This window comes from Cotesia typhae, unplaced genomic scaffold (assembly GCF_013202065.1).
Source record: "Cotesia typhae breed Kobodo isofemale line unplaced genomic scaffold, CoteBio_Ctyphae contig_50, whole genome shotgun sequence".
NCBI lineage: Eukaryota > Metazoa > Arthropoda > Insecta > Hymenoptera > Braconidae > Cotesia > Cotesia typhae.
In genome coordinates, this window is record NW_027423758.1 from 1,345,998 (window position 1) to 1,366,045 (window position 20,048).

General features: G+C 34.5%; 1 protein-coding gene across 5 annotated transcripts in view; it reads right to left on the bottom strand.

The window, feature by feature from the left end:
• Positions 1–20,048, bottom strand: part of Rbp6 (RNA-binding protein 6) — a 271,526-nt gene that overhangs the window by 38,995 nt on the left and 212,483 nt on the right. For all 5 annotated transcript variants that reach the window (XM_074249673.1, XM_074249671.1, XM_074249672.1 and 2 more), the window contains exon 7: positions 9,034–9,082. In XM_074249673.1, the coding sequence (XP_074105774.1) occupies positions 9,034–9,082 (49 nt within the window). The remainder of the gene's footprint in view (positions 1–9,033; positions 9,083–20,048) is intronic.

Consider the following 20,048-nt stretch of genomic DNA (forward strand, 5'->3'; position numbering starts at 1 on the left):
CGAGAGTGAGTAGTGTTCTACTCTCTGGGAAAATAAAAAAGGGTGAAATAAAAGTAAAAAAAAGAGGGCGAGACACGATTCGTTAGCACTGTGAGGCTGGAAAGGGAGTTAAAAAGGAAGGATGACTCTGTGTCCCACGTGTATATGCTGCTTTAGCCGAATCAGCAACCAAACTGAAATAACGTTCTTCTCGGCTCAACCCACTGCCCGAAAGGGAGACCCACACTGGAACTAACAAAGACAAAAAATATAGTTTAAAACAATGACGAACGTATCTCTGGATACAATTAATGCGCTCACTTTTTCAACCGAGCTATTTTATGCACACATACGGCAAAAACTCACCTCTTCTGACGTACACTTTTCATTTTTAATTCACCGTTTGTTTTATTTATTTACCTTGAGTTCTTGCTGCATAAACAATTTTTATTCTCAAAACCATCTCTATTTTATAGACCAGAAAAATTTTTATCTAAACTTAACACTAATTTTGCATCGAATTTTTTGCCAACTCAAATTGTGGTTTAATTATAATTTTTATTTCTCGGTTAAATATTGAAAATATGAAAAAATCATAAGAAACTTTTTTTATGGAAAATTTAATTATCTATCAAAAGTGTTTTTATTTTTTTTTTTATGTATTCAATAAGTAGCCTGAACATAAAACTATCATCAAAAGTACTAAGAGAACTTGAAAAAATAATTTTCCAGTCAAAAATAAGTCATAATTTGAATAATTAACAGCTCAAAAATACTCTGAGAGCAATGAATAAATTTGGAGTATTATTAAAAAAGAAGGAATGTATAAAAAAAAATATCTGAAGAATTGGAATATTAACGAGGGAAGTTGAAACTAAAAATGAAGTGAAAATTCAATATTTTATTTACCAAGAGATCCTTTGAATAACGATGAGGGAAATTAATAATTATATGGTAAATAAGAAAGGTTTTTTGTACAGCGGAATGCATTAAGTGAGGTCAATTGAATGAATAATGCCGCTGGCGCATTTAATACATCTAATTTTCAATCGGAATCATGCAAATCGATAGAGTAACGTTTCATATTCAATGAGGCGATTAACGAATAATGTGTATTCTACTGTGAAGATAGAAGGAGAAAGACAGTAGCCCTGGGGGTGGCTCCGAGTGGGTGCTGGGTGTTGCTGGGAACGTCAGTTGGAGTAGCAAAAGCCAACTCTACAAGCTAAACTCCTTGTATCCTATATTCTATATTCTATATTCGGTTCTATTCTATAAACCGGTGGATCGTCAGCTATTTCCTATGAACTATTCAAATATTAATACGTAATACGATACAATGCTCACGACATTACATCACTGAATTCGTCGCGTGTAGACTGCATATTTATAAAAAATTTATTTATAAGAAAATCGATTACAAGTCGCCATCTTTATTTTAACTTTCGCCCACACAAGAGTTTCAAATAGCTGATAATACATTTTTAAATCGATAACTCTTCGGAGGTTGCTGTAAAGTCAAACTTTTTAGGAACTAGTTACAATTTTTCAATTTTTGGGTTAAATATTGAAGATAAAAAAAAATCATAAGAAACCTTTTTTATAGAAAATTTAATTTCCTACCGAAAATATTCTTGGCAATTTTTTGATATCTCGCACAGTTTAGTCAAAATTTAAATTTGAAAATTTCACGATAATTTTCACCGACTCAAACTTGTTAAAACCAATAAAAAATTGAATATTTAGCGGTAAATTGGATTTTTCTCAATCTAGGCGTGGATAAGCATCAAAAAAATTAAAATTCATGCCAGATAAATTAATGCGACAAAAATGGTATTGACATTGTTAAATTAGATTAGATAAAATAAAACGAGGCTATAAATATTAGAATGCGAATGATTTGGCAATCGGAATGGATATTGTTCGCGGTCGTGGGATTGTGAGCGAAGGGAAATGAAATGGGAAATGGAAAATTCGCGGTCCACGGAAATCCAGATAGTAAACCATGTACGAAAATGCATATTCTCTCGAATAAAATTTAACCTTTCACTCTTTATCCTCCTAGTCTTGCTCTCTCTCTCAGCCTCGCAACAAACACGTCCCACCGTGCGACGAATTACAAAATTAATTGCCTGCGAATAGACCGCTGAGGTCAAATTTAATCCCTTTTCGATTTTCATCACGGCAAATTGTCGGCCTACTGTAAATCGCTATTTTAACCTCTCATTTTTGTTAATTCATCTTTATTCCTATTTTCGGTAATTCAATTACTCTGCTTTCATTATTTATTCAAGCTCACCGAATTATTTCATTTCCTCTAACGGAAAATTGACACACCGTCGATCGGTTTGGGAGTTTGTCCACTTATTGTGCTGTTGATTACTGTCAAAAACCCAAAAAACCGCTTTGAAATTCCTGCGCAATTTGCCGCAATACGCGATTTAATTTTTTTTGTATTAAATTTAAGGTTCCAGGTTTAATTCCCAGGCAAGTTTTTTTTTTATTTTTTTTTTTTGTTTAAGAACTAATAATTAAACGTATTGAAAAATTTTTTTATGTTCAATTTTATTCATCAAAGATTTTACGTGAATTATTCTTAATAATAAATAATAGAGAGAAAATATAATATAAAATAGCGAAGCATGCTTGGATAAAGAATCCAATGAATAAGGCTGTAGGCTGGCCCGGTAATAATTATACCGGACAAAATGAGCCCCGAAAAGCCAGGTTTCGAGCGGTACCCAGGTTGTAAAAGCCTTTTTGGTCTACAAAAGAGAAGTAAGAAGTTAATTCGAGTTAATTCAGGTAATTAGTCCGGGTAATTAATGCCAGTTGAAAATGCTCGCTGGTTAGTTACGGATGAATTCTTATATCGCTATGGCAACGGCTGAATCTTTTGAAATTAAAGGGAAAAGAAGTGCGCTCTACTCCCCTTTCTTTTTCTTCATGCGTCTGCATTAAATTCCGTCATAAATTTAACGGTGAATTAGACTCAATGCCGATTTATTTTTTTTTTTTTTATGCGCCTCGTGAATAAATTCCCAAAAACAATTAAAATTATTAATTAAATAATAAAACAAATGAAATGGAAATAAAGCGAGCGGTATATTATTTTATATAATGGTACTTACGTCTGTGTGGGTATGTATAATAAATTTTTAACGCTTTAATGTGTCTATTATATACCGCGTGTTAGAGTACGAGAAATTTAGATCGTAAACTGGAATTATGAGTACTCGTGGGAATTAAACCCCATAGGCTTTTGTAATTTTATCACGTCAATCTCGCTTTTTCGCGATACACACACACACTCTCTCTCTCTCTCTCTCTTCTGCCTTTTTTTTGTTCTTTTGTTCCGGCTACAGTCCATCAGATGATTACCTAGAGTTTTACGATTTTTCAGATGACCACTCATCTTCAGTGATGATAGTATTTTTAAATTTTTGGATATTTAAACACCGATTAGGGCTAAATGGTAAGAGATTTTGAAAAAATGATAAGAATAACTTCGATAGAAGAAATAAATAAATTTACTATAAAAAAATTCTTTAAAAATTTTTTTGTATCTTCAATATTTAACCTAAAAATCAAAATTGTAATTAAAAATAACTACTGATGAGCAGAAGATAAAAATCGGGCACGATAAAAAAAGCGGTATCATCTTTGCGAAGCGATATGAACTTTTGGTTGATATTGCATTAATCTGATGGGAATATTGTCCACGAGTGGAAATGGGGATTTATAATGCGCAAGCTCAGCAGAGTCGAGAGGGTGGTAGACCATTGGCGAGGCTTGCCAGTGACAGTTGGCTGTTCATTATTCCCGGATTACTGAGGATTCACCATGCTGGGGTGCGTGTGTAAACAAAGAAAATACACCTCTTGAAAAATTTATATATTTAGGTTTCAATATCTCCTGACGTTTTGACGTTTTTATTAAAAAATATTATCATTCACCCCGCGGGGCCTCTGCCTTTATTACTTTACTTTTTATAACTTATTTAAGTTAAAAATGAGCCATTCTTCCGCAATTATCGAGTCAACCATTAAAGATTTAATAATACAGATTATTAAAGACATTACCGTAATTACAAGAATATAATTAACCCCTGACATTGTTCCGAGTCTTGAGTGCATAAAATCAACTTAACTTCGCAGTCTTTAACTTAAATACTTCCATTAACTATGTTGATTATTATGACAATTACGGATAATTATCGCTGGTACTCTAAATTTAATTAGCTTTTCTCTCTTTAAAATTGTCAACGTTTTTCAAAAGTCTGTTTGTACTTTATTTATTGAAAAACTATTCAGTCGATTAATTTATTAAAAAATTATGAATAATTTTAATTAATTAAAAAATAAGATTTTATTTATTTTTTAATCGAAAAGTTTGAAAAATATGGGAGCAATGACCGACATAGAATACGAAAAGATATTGGAAAAGTGAAATGTGAGAAAGTATAAAGTATTTATATATATTTGAGGGTATAAAGTATTGGAAAAAGCAGAAATACATGAGAGGTTATGTAATCGAAAAATGATTGAGCAAATATGATGTATTACAAGCTCTGAGAAAAATCATAAAGAATTTATTGCTGTATAAAAACGTTATTTATTTCTCTATTTATTCTTAATGATAAATTTATTATTTTTGCTGGAGTAGAGTGAGAATAAAAATAAAAAAAAAATAAGAAGAAAAGCCAGAAGAGAATAAAGTTCCTTGAGAGTGAGAAAAAATATTTTCTCAAGCGCTTGGAATGAAAAAAATGAAATGCAAATAAATCTAAATAAATAGTAAAGAGTAAGAAAATGTTTGAATAAATAGTAAGGAGGTGAGAACGTTTTTTAGTTTCACTTCTTATGTTTTTCTCCCACTGATATAAGTCACTTTACTTTTTGTTTATTATTTTTATTTTATTTTATTTTTTATTTTTTATTTTTTTCTAACTCATAACAGTTGGGTAGGCTCTGGATTCGCTAAAGGGAAACAGAGTGACGTGGGTCGTGTTTGTCCTCATTAGCTAACACTCGTACCAGCGCACTCTGTAACCCGGCGAGTGCCTTCGTCATCAGAAAATCGTCGAGAGTAATAAATTCCAGATGCGTCTGTCAGATATTTTACTTTGATGTTAGAAATTTCTTTAAGAGTCTTATTTTTTTCATAATGGCCCGTTTTTCCCGCTTTTTTGGTAATTTTCTACCATCGAGTATCCATTTTTTAGAGGTCGTTTGTACCAGCAATAGATAATTTAGGATTTGTACAAAAACTCGAAGGCAATCTAGGTGTTTAGTGATATATTCCAAGTTGCATCCCTCGGGGTAAGCAGAACAGTTGACGTAGACGACAATAAAAGGGAGAAGTCTCCCCTTGACACAGATATGCATTCCGCACACCTTTTTAATTCCGTTTTAATCTTCGAGTTATTGCTACTCCACATTTTCGCTATCTCCATTCATTCGTGCTCGAATATACATCTCACAGACACAAACAGGAATATATTCAGTCTGGCCTGTTGTGGAGGAGAGCCGGCACATATGACTCCGGTGCGCCTACTCGAAAGCTCTCAGTTATTTCCAGGTTCTTTCTTCTCCATCCCTTCGCAACTACTACCGATTCGTCCACTATCTCTTCGTACGGTTTAACCCTCATCCTCACATACCTACTCTACATCCACGTCGACGTAAATAATGGAACGCTTCCAGAGTCCTCTTGTATATATTTAGTAATAGAGTAATCTATTTTATCCCCAGGTTAATACTTTTTAACTTTGCACTGCGAAATTCGGTGGCGAATATTCGAAACAATTCCTGGAAAAGAAGAGGGCTGATACAGTAGTTTTTTACGTTTTATTTCTTCATGTATTGTACTAGGAGGTTTTTTGATAGATACTTTTTGTAGGAAATTTAATTCTCTATCGAAAGTATTTCTGTCACTTTTTCGATAACTCTCATTATTTAGCCGTAATTAATTTTTGAACCTTTAATGTCATATTTTAGCTCATCCTAAAAGTCTAACTCAAATGAAAACCTTATCCTAGATTTACATTCGTTATAGCCATTGCAAGTACCAATTTTGTGGCAATAGGGACAGAAAGTTGTGGATTTTCCAGAATATCATTCCAGTTTCGTTGAAAACTACCATCAGCAAAACAACAAACAAAAACAGGACAATGATATTCCTTGCAACACGTGCACGGAAGTACTTCATAGAGTTGGTTTATATAAAGTCCACCTTATGGTCTAAATTCATCTGGATGATAAAACTACAGTTCTCCGGATAGTTCCTCGAGGCACTAAAGACATAAGTGCCCGAGTTTGGTGAATGGGCTGTGCGGAAATTAATTATATTCGGACACTTACGCTGCGGGAGTGACAGGTAATGATGACTCAGGAGTACCGGGAGTTAATAGTCAGACATTGCGGGGCTCTCTGAATGGTAATAGGCTCAGACACACACAAAGGAGGCTCTGTGCCCGCGGGATATCAACCGGGTCAGCAGCATCTGGCTCTATGATGGACTAAAGCACCCCGGGGACCAGAGGCGCTATCTCGAGAATTTAGCTCAGACACGTGCTAGATACTGTCTGCTATATGATCGTCATGATAATGATCGCCTGGGTCCAGAAACTGGATTCCGATGCTAGTGTCACACCTCTGGATTAAGCTCTTGAGTATCGATATCTGATAATACCTATTAACGCTTCTAGGCATTCACACAATGCGTTATTCGATTATCGAGCAGTTTTCCAGAGCCATCTTTTTCTATGCTTCGATTCATCCCGAGGATTCTTTGAAGAGGACAACCTAAGAGGATTATCATGGAGAATGGTCAAAGCAACGTTCATTCGATCACTAGACTTATCATTCGAGTACCATGTCCTAGATCCTGAAGTTAAAATGCTTTTAAGCTTAATATTACTTTTTAAAAGTCAGAGTTTTTAGGATCTTGTATTATTTTTTCGCAATTGATATTTGTAAATTGATGACTTTTAAGAAGCTGTCTTAGATCCTAGACCACTAAAGACATGAAATTGATTATCAGATTGCCAACTCCTTTGATGTGGCTGGACCATAAAGCCAGCTGGTCTTATTCGATCTAGCAGAAAAGGGGCGCTGTTAATGAGCGCGCTACTGATGATTCGTAAGTTATGTAACTAAAGACAAGTGTTGCACTTGAACACGTTTCAGAGTTCTGTTGGAAGTTTCTGTAGGGCTCTTGGCCACGTCTTGCCGAGGAATTATTCGGTAAAAGTTATCACTGGAGCTGCTCCGCGGTGAAGATTTAAGCTCCTGTTGACCCGGAACTGATGAAACGTTTTCCGAAATAGTTCCTAGTTTACATCTTACAATTTATCTGTCGAGGGGGAGCTTTTGGTAATTAATGAACGGCTTGGTAAAATGACATGGAAGACGTTTTCCGTGAGCTCAACACTCCAGACTCTGTAAGGATTTTAAAGCTCTTTGGGTGGATGCATCCACCAGACATCTCAGGATGCTAACAATTGGAGCGTGTCAATGCTTTTATTTGCTCCTATAATGGAATACAACTCGAATATTTCTCACTCAGAATAACATTTCTCTTTCTCTTTTCCTTTTCAATGTTTGATTCCAGAGCTTCTCGCTCATTCCCTTTCCCACCTCGGGAAAATATTTCCAAGGTAAAATCACTGGAACTGGATGTCATAAACATTCGCGTCGATGAATCGAAGTTAAATCTCGGTAAATAAAATGTTGCTTGAGAAAACATCAATGACTGATATGTCTGAACGAACAACATCTTTTGTCAGATTCTTTTGCCAAGATTTCCATGTAACCATCCACGGAAATACAAACTTTGTCACACCTGAGTTCTTCCACCCGGTGCATTTCGTAATTGCACGCACCTGAGCCCAGTTAATGCTCCTGTTACTCGCGAATGCTTCCTCGCTGATGGGTTTTCCAGGGAATTTTGGCATAAACTCCCAGACCGCTCAACAGGGTATCGATAATGGTAATGCCGATCGTATGCACCGCGAACACTAGACTCGATGGCTCATAAACACCGAATGTTACTTATGATTTAGGAACCCTCGGGAGTAAGTACTCAGAATTCTAATTAAATATGTTTGCGATCAAAATTCGTTGAATTTTTATCAAAATTGCATTTATAATTATTTTGATTTTCTGGTTAAATATTGAAGATACGATAAATTTTGGCATTAATCACACCATAAGTTTGAAAGTCCTGATAGAAAAATGATAGTGATTTCCATCAATGAGTATTCTCAAGCCCGGAATTTCCCATATCAAGACCCTAAAGCAAAAATATTTAAAAACGGTAACAATGGCCCCGATAAATGAATAGCTCGAAAAATATCGTGTGAGTAAAAACGGAATTGAATAGACGGCGGTTTCAATAAAAAAAGCACGCGTAATCTCTCACAGTGACATTGAATAGCATTTTCATCTAGAAGGTACCAAGTTGGTGGGTAAAGGAGCCGAAGCTGGAGCCAGGTTGTACCAGTGCCAGTGGCATTGCTTGAATAAGAAACTCACTTTGCTATTCAGGGTCTCTTGCGCGTTCTTATACATTTATATAGATATTCCGATATAAAAAGGTCTAGACTCAGATTCAGATTCCGTTCTTGGAGTCTTAGAGGTTCCTATTCCATAAGAGAGTAACATTCAAACCAGAGTCACTTCACGTTCTGGCTCGACTCACCACTCTTATCGCAATTTCCCCTGACTTGTTGGGCTTTTGCTCCATCCAATCGATTTCAATGAATTTTCCGTCCTGGAAATTCACTTTGCTCTTTCATTTACCATTTACATTCATTCGACGATTGTCTTACACGTCATTTTCAATCTCTACCCATCGCGCCAGATGGTAAAATAGGAATTTGTTCCCCCCTACTTCGTTCTACATTCCTATAAATTATGCAACTCTGGATGTTCGTACTAGCTTTAAATTTTTCTGCTTTTACAATTTGATTTTTGTGGAAATTTTTTATAATAAAAAAAAATTAGTAATACTAAAAAAAGATAAAGAAGAAATAAAATTCTTAGCACTCACCCCTGTGCCTGCTGGTCTGCTTGTCGAACATCAGCATGGCATCCTCGATCTGGAACAAGAACAAAAAATAAAAGATGAGTAAAGTGATGATAAGTGCCGAGTCGGATTCAACACATGATGAAAAGAAAAAATTTTTCATTGTGGATTTTCATCTTCAGCCTAGTCCGTTCTCTCCTCTTTCATGTTAACGTTTGTTCTCTTTTTATATATTTTATTTCTTTGAGTTTTATTTCTCCGGCACGTCAGCACGCACAGAGAAGCTCTTCACTTGTTCTCTTGCAGATTGAGCTGAGCAACGAGAGCAAAAAATAAAGGAAAAACGGTAGAGGGGTAACGGGTGAGGCAGAGTGGAGTGAATCAGAGTGGAGTGAATCAGAGTGTATGTGAGCCGAGTTGAGTGTAAGGTAAAAAGGGCGCGGCAGACATATCAACCAACTCCGACTCCGACTTCTATTCGGGATAGTAGTAACTCCTACTGCTCGATCCCGCTCTGTACTCAACTCTATAGAACACTTCTGTAACTGTGCTGGTGCGTGTGTGTCGTAAAGCACAGCTGCCTCGAGATTTACGGAGCAAACCGAGAATACGCCACCATCCCTGAGAAAGTCGATGGGTTACTAGGAAACCCAGGGGAGGGAGGGATGCAAAGGGAGTTCAAGTGATTGTGGGGAATCTCGAGTGCCTGAAGGGATGGACACCGCCGAACACCAGCTACGGAAATGGAACTAAACGTTGGGGCCAACAGGATTTATGGGACACCAGAAACAATACGGATTACCTTCGCTTTAAACTTTGACGGAGATCTTCCTTGGTTTCTTTTGAGATCTACAATCATCAGAGTAATTTTATCTGCTTGTGCTTTTCGGATTTATACGATTGCTTTATACTATTTGCCATTGAAACTTTTTATGAACCGTAAATAAACAAATTTTGAAAATAGGTCGAGTTATGAAAAATTCATACAACAAATTTCTAAAAATAACTCAATAGAATATTTTTGTAAACAATTACAAGCTAAAAGCTAAAATCTAAAAATACTCGGTTTTAATGACACCCCGTTTGTCAAAGCGTAATCATCACAAATTAATTACAAGAGCTTTCCGTCCCAATTGAATACAAAAGCTCCGAGCAATCAAAAGAATGACTGCAAGAGCTCGAACAACAACAACAACAACAACAACAACAACTAAAAAGCGCCTAAAAGTTGGAGCTTTTAATGATAGGCGAGATAAAACTCCGCGTAAAAACTTTTAAATATCCGTCCAAGCATTGTTCTGCGCCCTCGCATCATTTTTTCCATTAGGCCTCGTTGGTTGAATTACACCAGCATCATCGATGCAGCGCCGAAAAATGATTAGGTTCTTTAATTTTTTTTTCTAACCCAGATATCTGTCGGGGGTTTTTAAAATTACCCGGAGATCCCTCGGGTGAAAATGGAAGTGGATAAAAAAGTAAAAATATAAAAATAAATGAGTACAAGGGCGATGGATGTTTCTCGATTGGCGAGCTAACCATTTACTATCTAGATCTCTTAGCAGAAGGGAAGAACCTCGTAACACGCTTGAAATCGAACTTGTAATAAGGTACACCTTCTAACCATTCGCCAGACCACGATTGCACCCCGGAGATTCGACCCGAGTGAAAAAAAATAAACGGAAGAAATCGGAAAAATAAAAACTAAAATATAAACACACGTTTGCTTTTTTTAAAATAAATAAAAGAGATAGTGCTTTCCAAATCTTCTTTTTTATATACTCTTCAATCGTATTTTACAGGTTTATTATTTATTTATTTATTTATTGAATGGTAGAAAAAATTTTTTTAGTAAATTTTAAATTTCAAGAATATTTATTTTTTTTAAATAACAAATTAAAAAAATTTTTTCAAGGATTTTAATTGAAAAAAATAATTAATTTGTGTATTGAAAATAAATTTAATAATCAACAGTAAATATTTATGTATTGTATATTAAATAATAACAGAAAGCAACAGTTTTACGAGGTAGCTTTATTTTTGGCCGTAAAACAAGTGGATTCAGTATTCATGCTGCGTTCAATCTCTGTCTATTTTATTTTTGTCTTCCATCCCCGTACAACATGGCCGTTCAAACGATTTTTCTTTTTACCTACTACACTATATAGATATATATATATATATATATATATATATATATATATATATATATATATATATATATATATATATATATATATATATATATAGATATATATATATATATATATATATATATATATATATATATATATATATTTTTATATTTGTATACACCCAGTAACATTTAGTTTCATTTCCGGCTTAACATTTATTCACGGTTGAAATTGCGCTACTTGTTTGAATTGCTCCCACGCATCGTTTTTCCTACCAATCATTACCTCACAACATTGTTTATTTTAGCTGAAAGTGATTACACCTAATTGGACCCGAGATTTTGTTGCTATTAAAAGAAAATTTTATAAAGGTAACCGAACTAGTGGTTCAATTGTTTTGGGGAATAATAGAAATGCTGGGAAATGCGTAATGTTTCGAGGATAATTTATTGTAGGGAACAATACGCGGCTCTATTGTCAAGGAACAAGAGAAGACTGACAATTGGATATTTACACTCGATATTTCATCATTTTATTTTGTTCAACTTGTGATTTTTCATTGAAAAATTCAATTGGAAAAATAATTGTTTTACAGGAAAAATTATTTTTTTAATGAAATTTTCGTTGTAAATTTTAACTAATCGACTACCTGGCCGAAAAACCTTTTAGAGGATGTAAAAAAAATTTATCAAGAGTTTTGAAGTCTATTTAATTTAAAAAAAAAATTCAAAACATTCATTTTCTTATCAAACAATTTTAAAGAAAAAAAAAAATGTTTCTGATTTTAAAAATTTTAAAAAACAATCACTCTCTTATTAACAAAACAATGACCAAATCCAGTCGATAGTACACAAATATAACATATAAATAGAAAGGTAGCATTATAAAAAGTAAAAGTTTGTATGTATTTATTTACAAACTCGACAACAGAACAATAAAATAGCATTAAGGATAAAATGGAATAAAATAAAAGAATAAGTATTTTTAAAAGTTGCGTTGTATCATCACATACGTAGGTCGGGACTGAAATACGTAACTACTAGGAGGAATAAAACAAAGGAAAGGACGAGGGTGAACGAGGAGGAAAAAGTTCGGGGATAAAAAGGATGCCAGAGCAGAATAGAAGTGAGTGTGAGACAAGTTCTGCTACACTAGTAGACTCGAGTTTTCCAGTTGCGATTTCATAAGAGTAAGAACGGGTGGATCCGACCCACCTCCTTCCGTATTTTTCCTCCTTGTTCTTAGCATAGACCCTCTCATTCCTCTTAAACTCCTTTGGTTCTCTCGCCCTCTCCCAGTCAGGTCTTTTCGGTTTATTTTGTTCGCTCGAGAGAAAAGTACGCTGGCATAATTTTTCCACGATAAACTTTCCACGAGTAGGTTCTTTTTTCCTCCTAAACTTCCTTTTTTCGATTGGAACGTATACCGCTAAATTCGTTTCCGAGCATCACGAGTACCGCGTGCTGCTTCTCTGGACCTTTTTCCTACCGCTTTTTCTTCGCTCGCCGTCCTTTCCCTTATCTTACATTATTTACCTTTTTTTTTTCCTTTTTACTACACACGCTTTTTGAGAACGGCAAATGAATGAATAAACTTTGAGGTACGCTTTCTCAGGCGTGATTCTATAAGATTTTTTTACGAAAATTATTTTTGATTATTGAGTGAAAAGTTTTGAGAAAAGCTTTATCAAATCAAACATCCAATTTTAGAATATTATAATTGCAATTTCTGGGTTAAATATTGAAGATACAAAAAAATCATAAGAAACCTTTTTTGTAAGAAATTAAGTTTCCTATCAAAAATATTCATATCATTTTTTCGATATCTCTCACTAGTAAGCTAAAAACTACCTTTGTTTCCAAAATTGAAATATCTCTAGACTGTGTGACCCAGATGTGAATAAAATTTCCCATCGATCGCCTTTAAAGTATGTAAAGATGTAACGTGCATGCATCTTAAAGCAGGTTAGTGTAGGCGATAAAGATGCGCGAATACACGGAGTGCAAAATAACTCCTCGATTATTCCTCGGAAGAAATCGCAAGGGGAAGAACCACCCTCTCGGGATTCACTCGACCTTTCTGCACTCACACACTCTCATATGCGCTATCTTAATCTTCTGCAGCCCTCTTGCGTCTAGTTCACCCCTAGAGTCAGAAGTTATATCGAGAAGCAGCTATGCCGAGACGTGAATTGATAGTCGTTCTTTCTTAGCCCTAATGTTAACGACTTCTTCATCCCTTTCACTGTTTATCGGCGCCGAAACACTTCATATGATATCTTTTTGATGCTAGAAATTTTTAAAGCTCCGGTAATTTGTTAACAAAAATTAGTTACACTGAAGATAATCTTAAGCTCATTATGGACTTACATTAAAGTTTATTACGGGCTTTATTATTCCAGTTACTCTTGTAGAATTACACTTTATTTACATTATTTCATTTCGCAGTATTTAATAGCTCTTTGGAGCGTTGAATTTATACCCAAAAGTTCGACTTTGTTGCTTTTAAATTGCAACTTTCACATCCCTTTGGCTCATTCCCAAAAGTTTCTACTTTTTAATCATCAATTTTGACTAAATGATACGAGATATCAAAAAATAATAAGATACCTTTTTTATAGAAAATTTAATTTTCTATCAAAAGTGTTTCAATCATTTTTTTGATATCTCGAATTTTCAAATGACAATTTCAAATTTAATCCCCGAAGAAATAAAAATGAATAAAACTCAGCGTTTCGCCTCTTCCAAAGCATATATTTATATCTATACCGTAAAAGTCGATAAAGAATTTGCGTCAGTAGTGAGTTTTTATTATAGTCATACCTGAAATAACTTAGAGTCTATATTTATCAGGGGTGATTTAATTAAACTAGTTGTAAAGATTTAGTATTTAAAATAAATCGGGACAATAGAATCGGGATTGAAGAGAGAAATACAAGAAAGAATAAAGTTTGGAGTGTCGAGCGGAGATAAAAAAGCAACTCCGGACTGAATAACTTGAATGTAAAAGTGTGGGAGGGAGTCTTAGAAGAACCACCGTGTGCCAGGTACCATACAACACGACAGGGTATCTATCTCGCATCCTTAAATTCCATCAGGGTTCTATTTCTCCGCCCGTTCCCCGGTTCCGAGGACTCAAGGACGGTATAGTACATTTTTCTGGATCTGTAAATCCGATTGGACGGCGGATCTATACCGTGTACCGTCTAGCGTGTGGAGGTAAAGGTCTATAAGTATAAAATAGTGCCCGTATTGGAGTTCTCCTCAGTATTTTCATACCTTTTCATTGCATGAAACCGAGTCTAGTCTCTTTCTATTTTATATATATAGAATATACCGACAAGATTTATATACTACGTACTACATATTGGAAACTACACCTACACACTCGTTTCTATTTATCTGTGTATCCTACAACTCATATATCTATTTTATTTCTACCCTTGTCATCAATTTCAGCCCCCGTCCAAAATGTCGCTCACCATTTTCGGTGATTTAAATTATTTATTTCCACGATACTCCTTATCATTGCTGTCGTATTCATTTTAAAGACCTTCTAGACTTTTAAGGACCCTTTGCGGCTTTTCCAGATCTTTAATTTGTCTTTAATTTTAAGAAAGATTTATCTTTAACCCAAAAATTGGAGTTTAAATTTTAGTCCATTTTTGCCGGTCCCCAAATTTTACAAAAAAAAATTAAATTCTAGCTTTTCATAAGGTTTCAAAGCTGGTCATTAAAGACCCGGGTTAATATTAATAAACAGGAAGATTTGAATTTTTCCTCAGAATTAGTTAAAGTTTAAGCAAATCGCGTGATAGCGTCTCATAAATTAAAAACTCGAGTCGTAATTTCCTTAGAATACGGCAAGTGTAGAAGCAAGAATATTTTTAAGGGAACTTCGGAGGGGTATAAAGGCTTCGGATGAATATTTAATGGCGGAAACGATTCTAACATGCGTTTGTCTATTACATGAAAGCATCTAGATTCTAGAAGCATGTCATTATCCTATTACTTATGTAAACATAACGAGCAGTCACGAATACTGGCGGAGGGTAAGTGGATCCCAAACATTTGTTGTCCTATTATCTATTGTACTTAATATTTATATTGTAGTAACAGAATAATGATTCAGTTGTTGGTTGTGTACCGTGTTGGGCGCCATTTCGAGGATAAAAAATGAGGAAAGCACAGCTCTCGTTCATGCGAAACCAGAAGTAATAGCATTAGGAAGACTCTCAAGGACCAGACCAGACATCAGACATCAGACATGCTGAGACTAAAACCCACCAAGTGTCGTTTATGCTTTTTCCCTTCGTTTGTACTCCCGACGCTCCCAGACGCTCTCGTCGCTCAAGCTACCCCTGCTTTTATCAAAGTCTTTTTAATACTTTATGTTCAGACTTTAAGTCCTCTGTTTCACTCTTTGATTATTTAATTAATGGAGTAACGGATTTGTGACTTTTAAAATACGCTGTTGAGTGTCCTTATTAATTATATTTATGTACGTTCATGACTATCCAATCATAATTACAGATTTTTTTGTGAGAGAAAAGTTAAAATTTTAAAATTAATATTATGTTATAATTGAGTGAAATTTTAGTAATTTTTATAGAAATAAGCCATTTCCAGTGATAGCCAATGAGAATAACAGTGAGCGAGTTTCCAGCAAGCCGTTAGTCCTGCGTCATTCGTTAGATGATTAATCGTTTAATTATCGGGAATGTTACGGTCCATGGTTCGACCGTGACACTTCCCTGGAGCCTCTGTCTCTCCCTCAGTCGCTTTTCCGCCCTCGATTTCCACCCTCGGTGGATTCCAAATGGATAAAATTGTAAAGGAAAAACAAATTATTTAAACAATAAAATTCAATTGACTGTCCCGGTTGAGTTAAAGAGAGACAAAGTGTTTTAAATTTTAAAAGTATTGGTTAAACTCTTGACTACAGAGTGCGCGACGCTAACGGCGGTTTTATGTACATTTATTTCTCAAATATTCCAAATAACCGCGATTGTGGATCGGCTATCGAGGGCCACGTACACATTTAGCTTTGTATTGCTCGTGTGGTGCAAGAATTAAAATCAACAGAACAATTCCGACCTTTAGTTCAATAAATTTGGTACAATTTCATCAGTTAAAATGGAAATTTCATGCTTTGACAATTTTTCCGTTATTGTTAAAGCGATACAATTTAATTCTTGTTTAGTTGAAGATTTTAAAAAAATAGTGAGAATGTCTTAGATAGAAAATTTAATTCTCTACAAAATAAGTCTATTATAATTTTATCGTATCTCCAATATTTAACTAGGAATTTATTATTTAAATTTATGCATTTTGCGGACCGTCCCTAAAATTTCTGACATTTGAAGTTAGAGTTTAAAATGTTAATTACGCCTAAGCGATAAAAGATATCAAAAAAATCATAACGATATCTTCGACAGGAAATTTGATTCTTTATAAAAAAAACTTTTATCATTTATCCGTATCTTCAATATTTGACCTAAAAATCAGGATTTAAGTTTCATCATATTGTAGCTCGTACATAAAATATTGGTGATTTTTCGATTTTGAAATAATTGTAACGTTGTTCCCTGGAATTTCAATCAGTCTTTCCATGAATAGATTCCGAGATTATTTATCGGTGAATTTTATCCGAAAAAAGCGATGCAATTTTTATCGCTCGAGCATTTCGGAAATGAAATGTGCTGGAGTCGGGTGGAAAATAAAACTAAAAATAAAATAGCGAAAGAGAATAATTTATACTTGTGTTGTGTGGATGTGTAGAAGAGCGCAGATGTGGATGAAAGTACCAACTGAATAGTCGGGTTCGAAGAGTGTCATACATCGAAAACAAGGTAACAAATCACAGCCGGTGGAACAAGTGTGTATTTATATTATAGAGCAATACACCGGTTTCTATTCCAAGCAGAATCGAGAGAATTAAATCCAACTGTAAAGAGCAGATAGAGTTCTATCCATTGGAGTTCTATGAGAACCGACCGCTGACCGCATCAAATAATAGACTCCGGCATTCGAGTATCGATAGAACCCCAGAATTTACCATGCGAGTACTCACAAATTATCCACAGAATAACTCTTTACTTTTGACTCTTCCCTTCCTGGAAAATCCTTTTGTTTGTCTTGAAGAAAATTTTCCCCAATAAAAATTAAATATTAACAAAGTTCCTGGCGTAATATAATTACAAGGGTGTTCTTACTTAATGTTGCCGGATTTTTTTATTATCTCCGGTGTTTTGTTTAGCGTTGGGTTTTCCTTTTTTAAAATAAAAACTGAACGAGGAAAATAAAGAGAAGACGGTGAGTGCCGACGGGAAGAAGAACTACTAAGAACTTTTCTATCACCCAGCACTGACCGAGCAATACAATTAAAAAGATTGCTAAAGTTTCCGAGAAACGCAGTTGCTAAGTGAACGTCTATATACAGCGCTACCTTATTTCTCCTTCTTTTTGGCTTATTTATTTATTTTATCTACCATTTTACTTCCGATCACTACAATAATGCACTCGTCAAGCAGCTTAGGCAACTTTTTTAAAACTATTTACAAGAGGAACATCATCTATTTTTTTTTTTGATAAGATTTTTTTCGTCCCTCGTCATTTAACTCAGTTACTTATCATTTTATGACTTCTGAGTTTATCATTTTGGCTGATATTTAATTTTTGAAAATTAATTACGGCTAAACATCAATTTAAAAGTTGCCAAGTTAAATTCTGTGGCAAATAGCATTCGATTTTGTCAATGAATATTTTTTTTACTGTAATAGCAACCAATAACCCGTATATTCGCACAATAGTAATAGTTTTTTAGTAGCAAGTGAACCTTCATAGCTATGATTTGTTCGTAGCATCATTTAATTTAATTGGTATTTATAAAAATTTTCCGAGCCGTGGAAACTTTGTGCGGTCCCGTGAACTAAAATGAAAACAGTAGTGACAAAAAATTAATAACAATTGCCAATGCTTTGTGAAAAAAAAGTTTACCGAGTGATTGGATGCTAAAAGCTTGTTTGTATTATGATTTTAAAATAATAGACAAACCGAAAGGGATTTTTGATAAAAACCGCGTGATAATAATAAAATAAAATGAAAAGGGAAAACATTTTACGGAATCCAATTTATCGCGAATTTCGTTTTTTAATTAATTTCAAAGCTCCGGTGAAACGCGCTCACACGTGAAATCATTGGCTATTAATAATTCTTATTGTGAAATATTATGTGGTGAATGTTTTTTTTTTTTTTTATAAAAAAAAAGATTAATTAAATATAAATATTTTTTCGTTTTTATTATATTATTCATCGCGGGAAAATTGATGGAAAGGATTTTAATTTAATTAAATATAAATATTTACAGAGATTTTTTTTTACTGTTAAAGTAATTTTAAATACGTCAATTAATCTGTAGATTATAGATTTTTATTAATATTCATAGTCTTTTTCGGCATGTTTAAAAATTAACAAGTTTGATTTCAAGAAATTAATACAAAAAAGATCTCTTGTAATATTTGTCAAGTTTGAATATTTAATCCAGAAATGAGAAAATGAAAATTAAAAAAGTTTATGGCATGTTTTACACTAAAAAATCAACAATTCTATAAAATAATCGCTTATTTTAACAAAAAAAAAAAAAAAAAAAGAATTTTATCCCCTAAAAGCTGCGATAAAAAACTCGATCAACATTTTGGTGTCCAAAGCGCTATACAGAAAGATAAAAGCTAAATGTTTATTAAAAATTACCGGATAAAGCTTTTGTTTTTCTCGGAATCAAAGAGCCGCTTTTGTAGCTGTATCGGGTTTCAAAATTTTTTTAATTAATTTTCTACATCGAGGACAAACTAAAAGTATTTTCGAACAAAAATTGGCAAAGGCCCGGCCAGGAAAATTTTACACTGGAGTAAGAAAATATCGGGTGGAAGAAAAAAGGGATGAGAAAAATAGCTCGGTGTACGCGTTACCGCCAATTTATATTGGCATGCGAGCTAAACTAATTTCGGTAACAACCGCTGCGGGGCCAGCACCAACGAGTTCTTGTTCTCCCGACGGGATCACGATCCGCTCACTCGAACGGAACACCCCCTCCTACTCTTTTCACCCTTTTTTATTCCACCCGCCCTGAAGTTAACCCGAGCCGCGAGCTGGCTCCTCTGTCACGGCATCGACACCAACGACACCGACACCAGAACCTACCGACACTTTCTCATTTTTTACCACAAGCTATCTACGCCCGGGAAATAAAAAATAACCTCACGCTGTCCAATTTTCATATTTCATTAAGCCTTGTGTCGTTCATCACTGCCTTTTAACTTTACTCTTTGTAAATAAATTTACGGAAATTTCATAGAGGTGTTATCGCATACTTTTATAATTGTGCGGTTATGTTCTCATTTTTTTGACAATATTCAAGGCTAATTTAAGTTTTAGTGTCATTTTGTTTCCTGACTTGAGAAAATTTTTTGATCGTCCATTGCGGCGAAAGGGTGGAAGATATCGAAAAAATGATTGAAATACTTTCGATAAAAAATTAAATTTCCTACACCAAAGGTTTCTTATAATTTTATCGTAAGTTCAATATTTAACCCGGAAAAGACAAAAATCATGAAAGCAGTTTTTTTTGGACTCCTATTAGCAAAGAAAAATTTTAGAGATGATCTTATCCATTACAAAAGAAAGCTTTGTCAGCTGGACTTGAGCACGTATCGAGGAAAAGTGAAGCGGAGGAGTAGCTCGGTGTAACAATGTTGTCGTACCAAGAGCCGCCTAATTAAATAAGAAAATATGACACAGACACAGACATATACGGAAATACTCGCTGCTAACAAGCCATCGGGTCACAGAGTGCTCTCAAATCTTGGGCTCGAAAGCTCATCCGGCACCTCAGGGAGACAAACTCGCG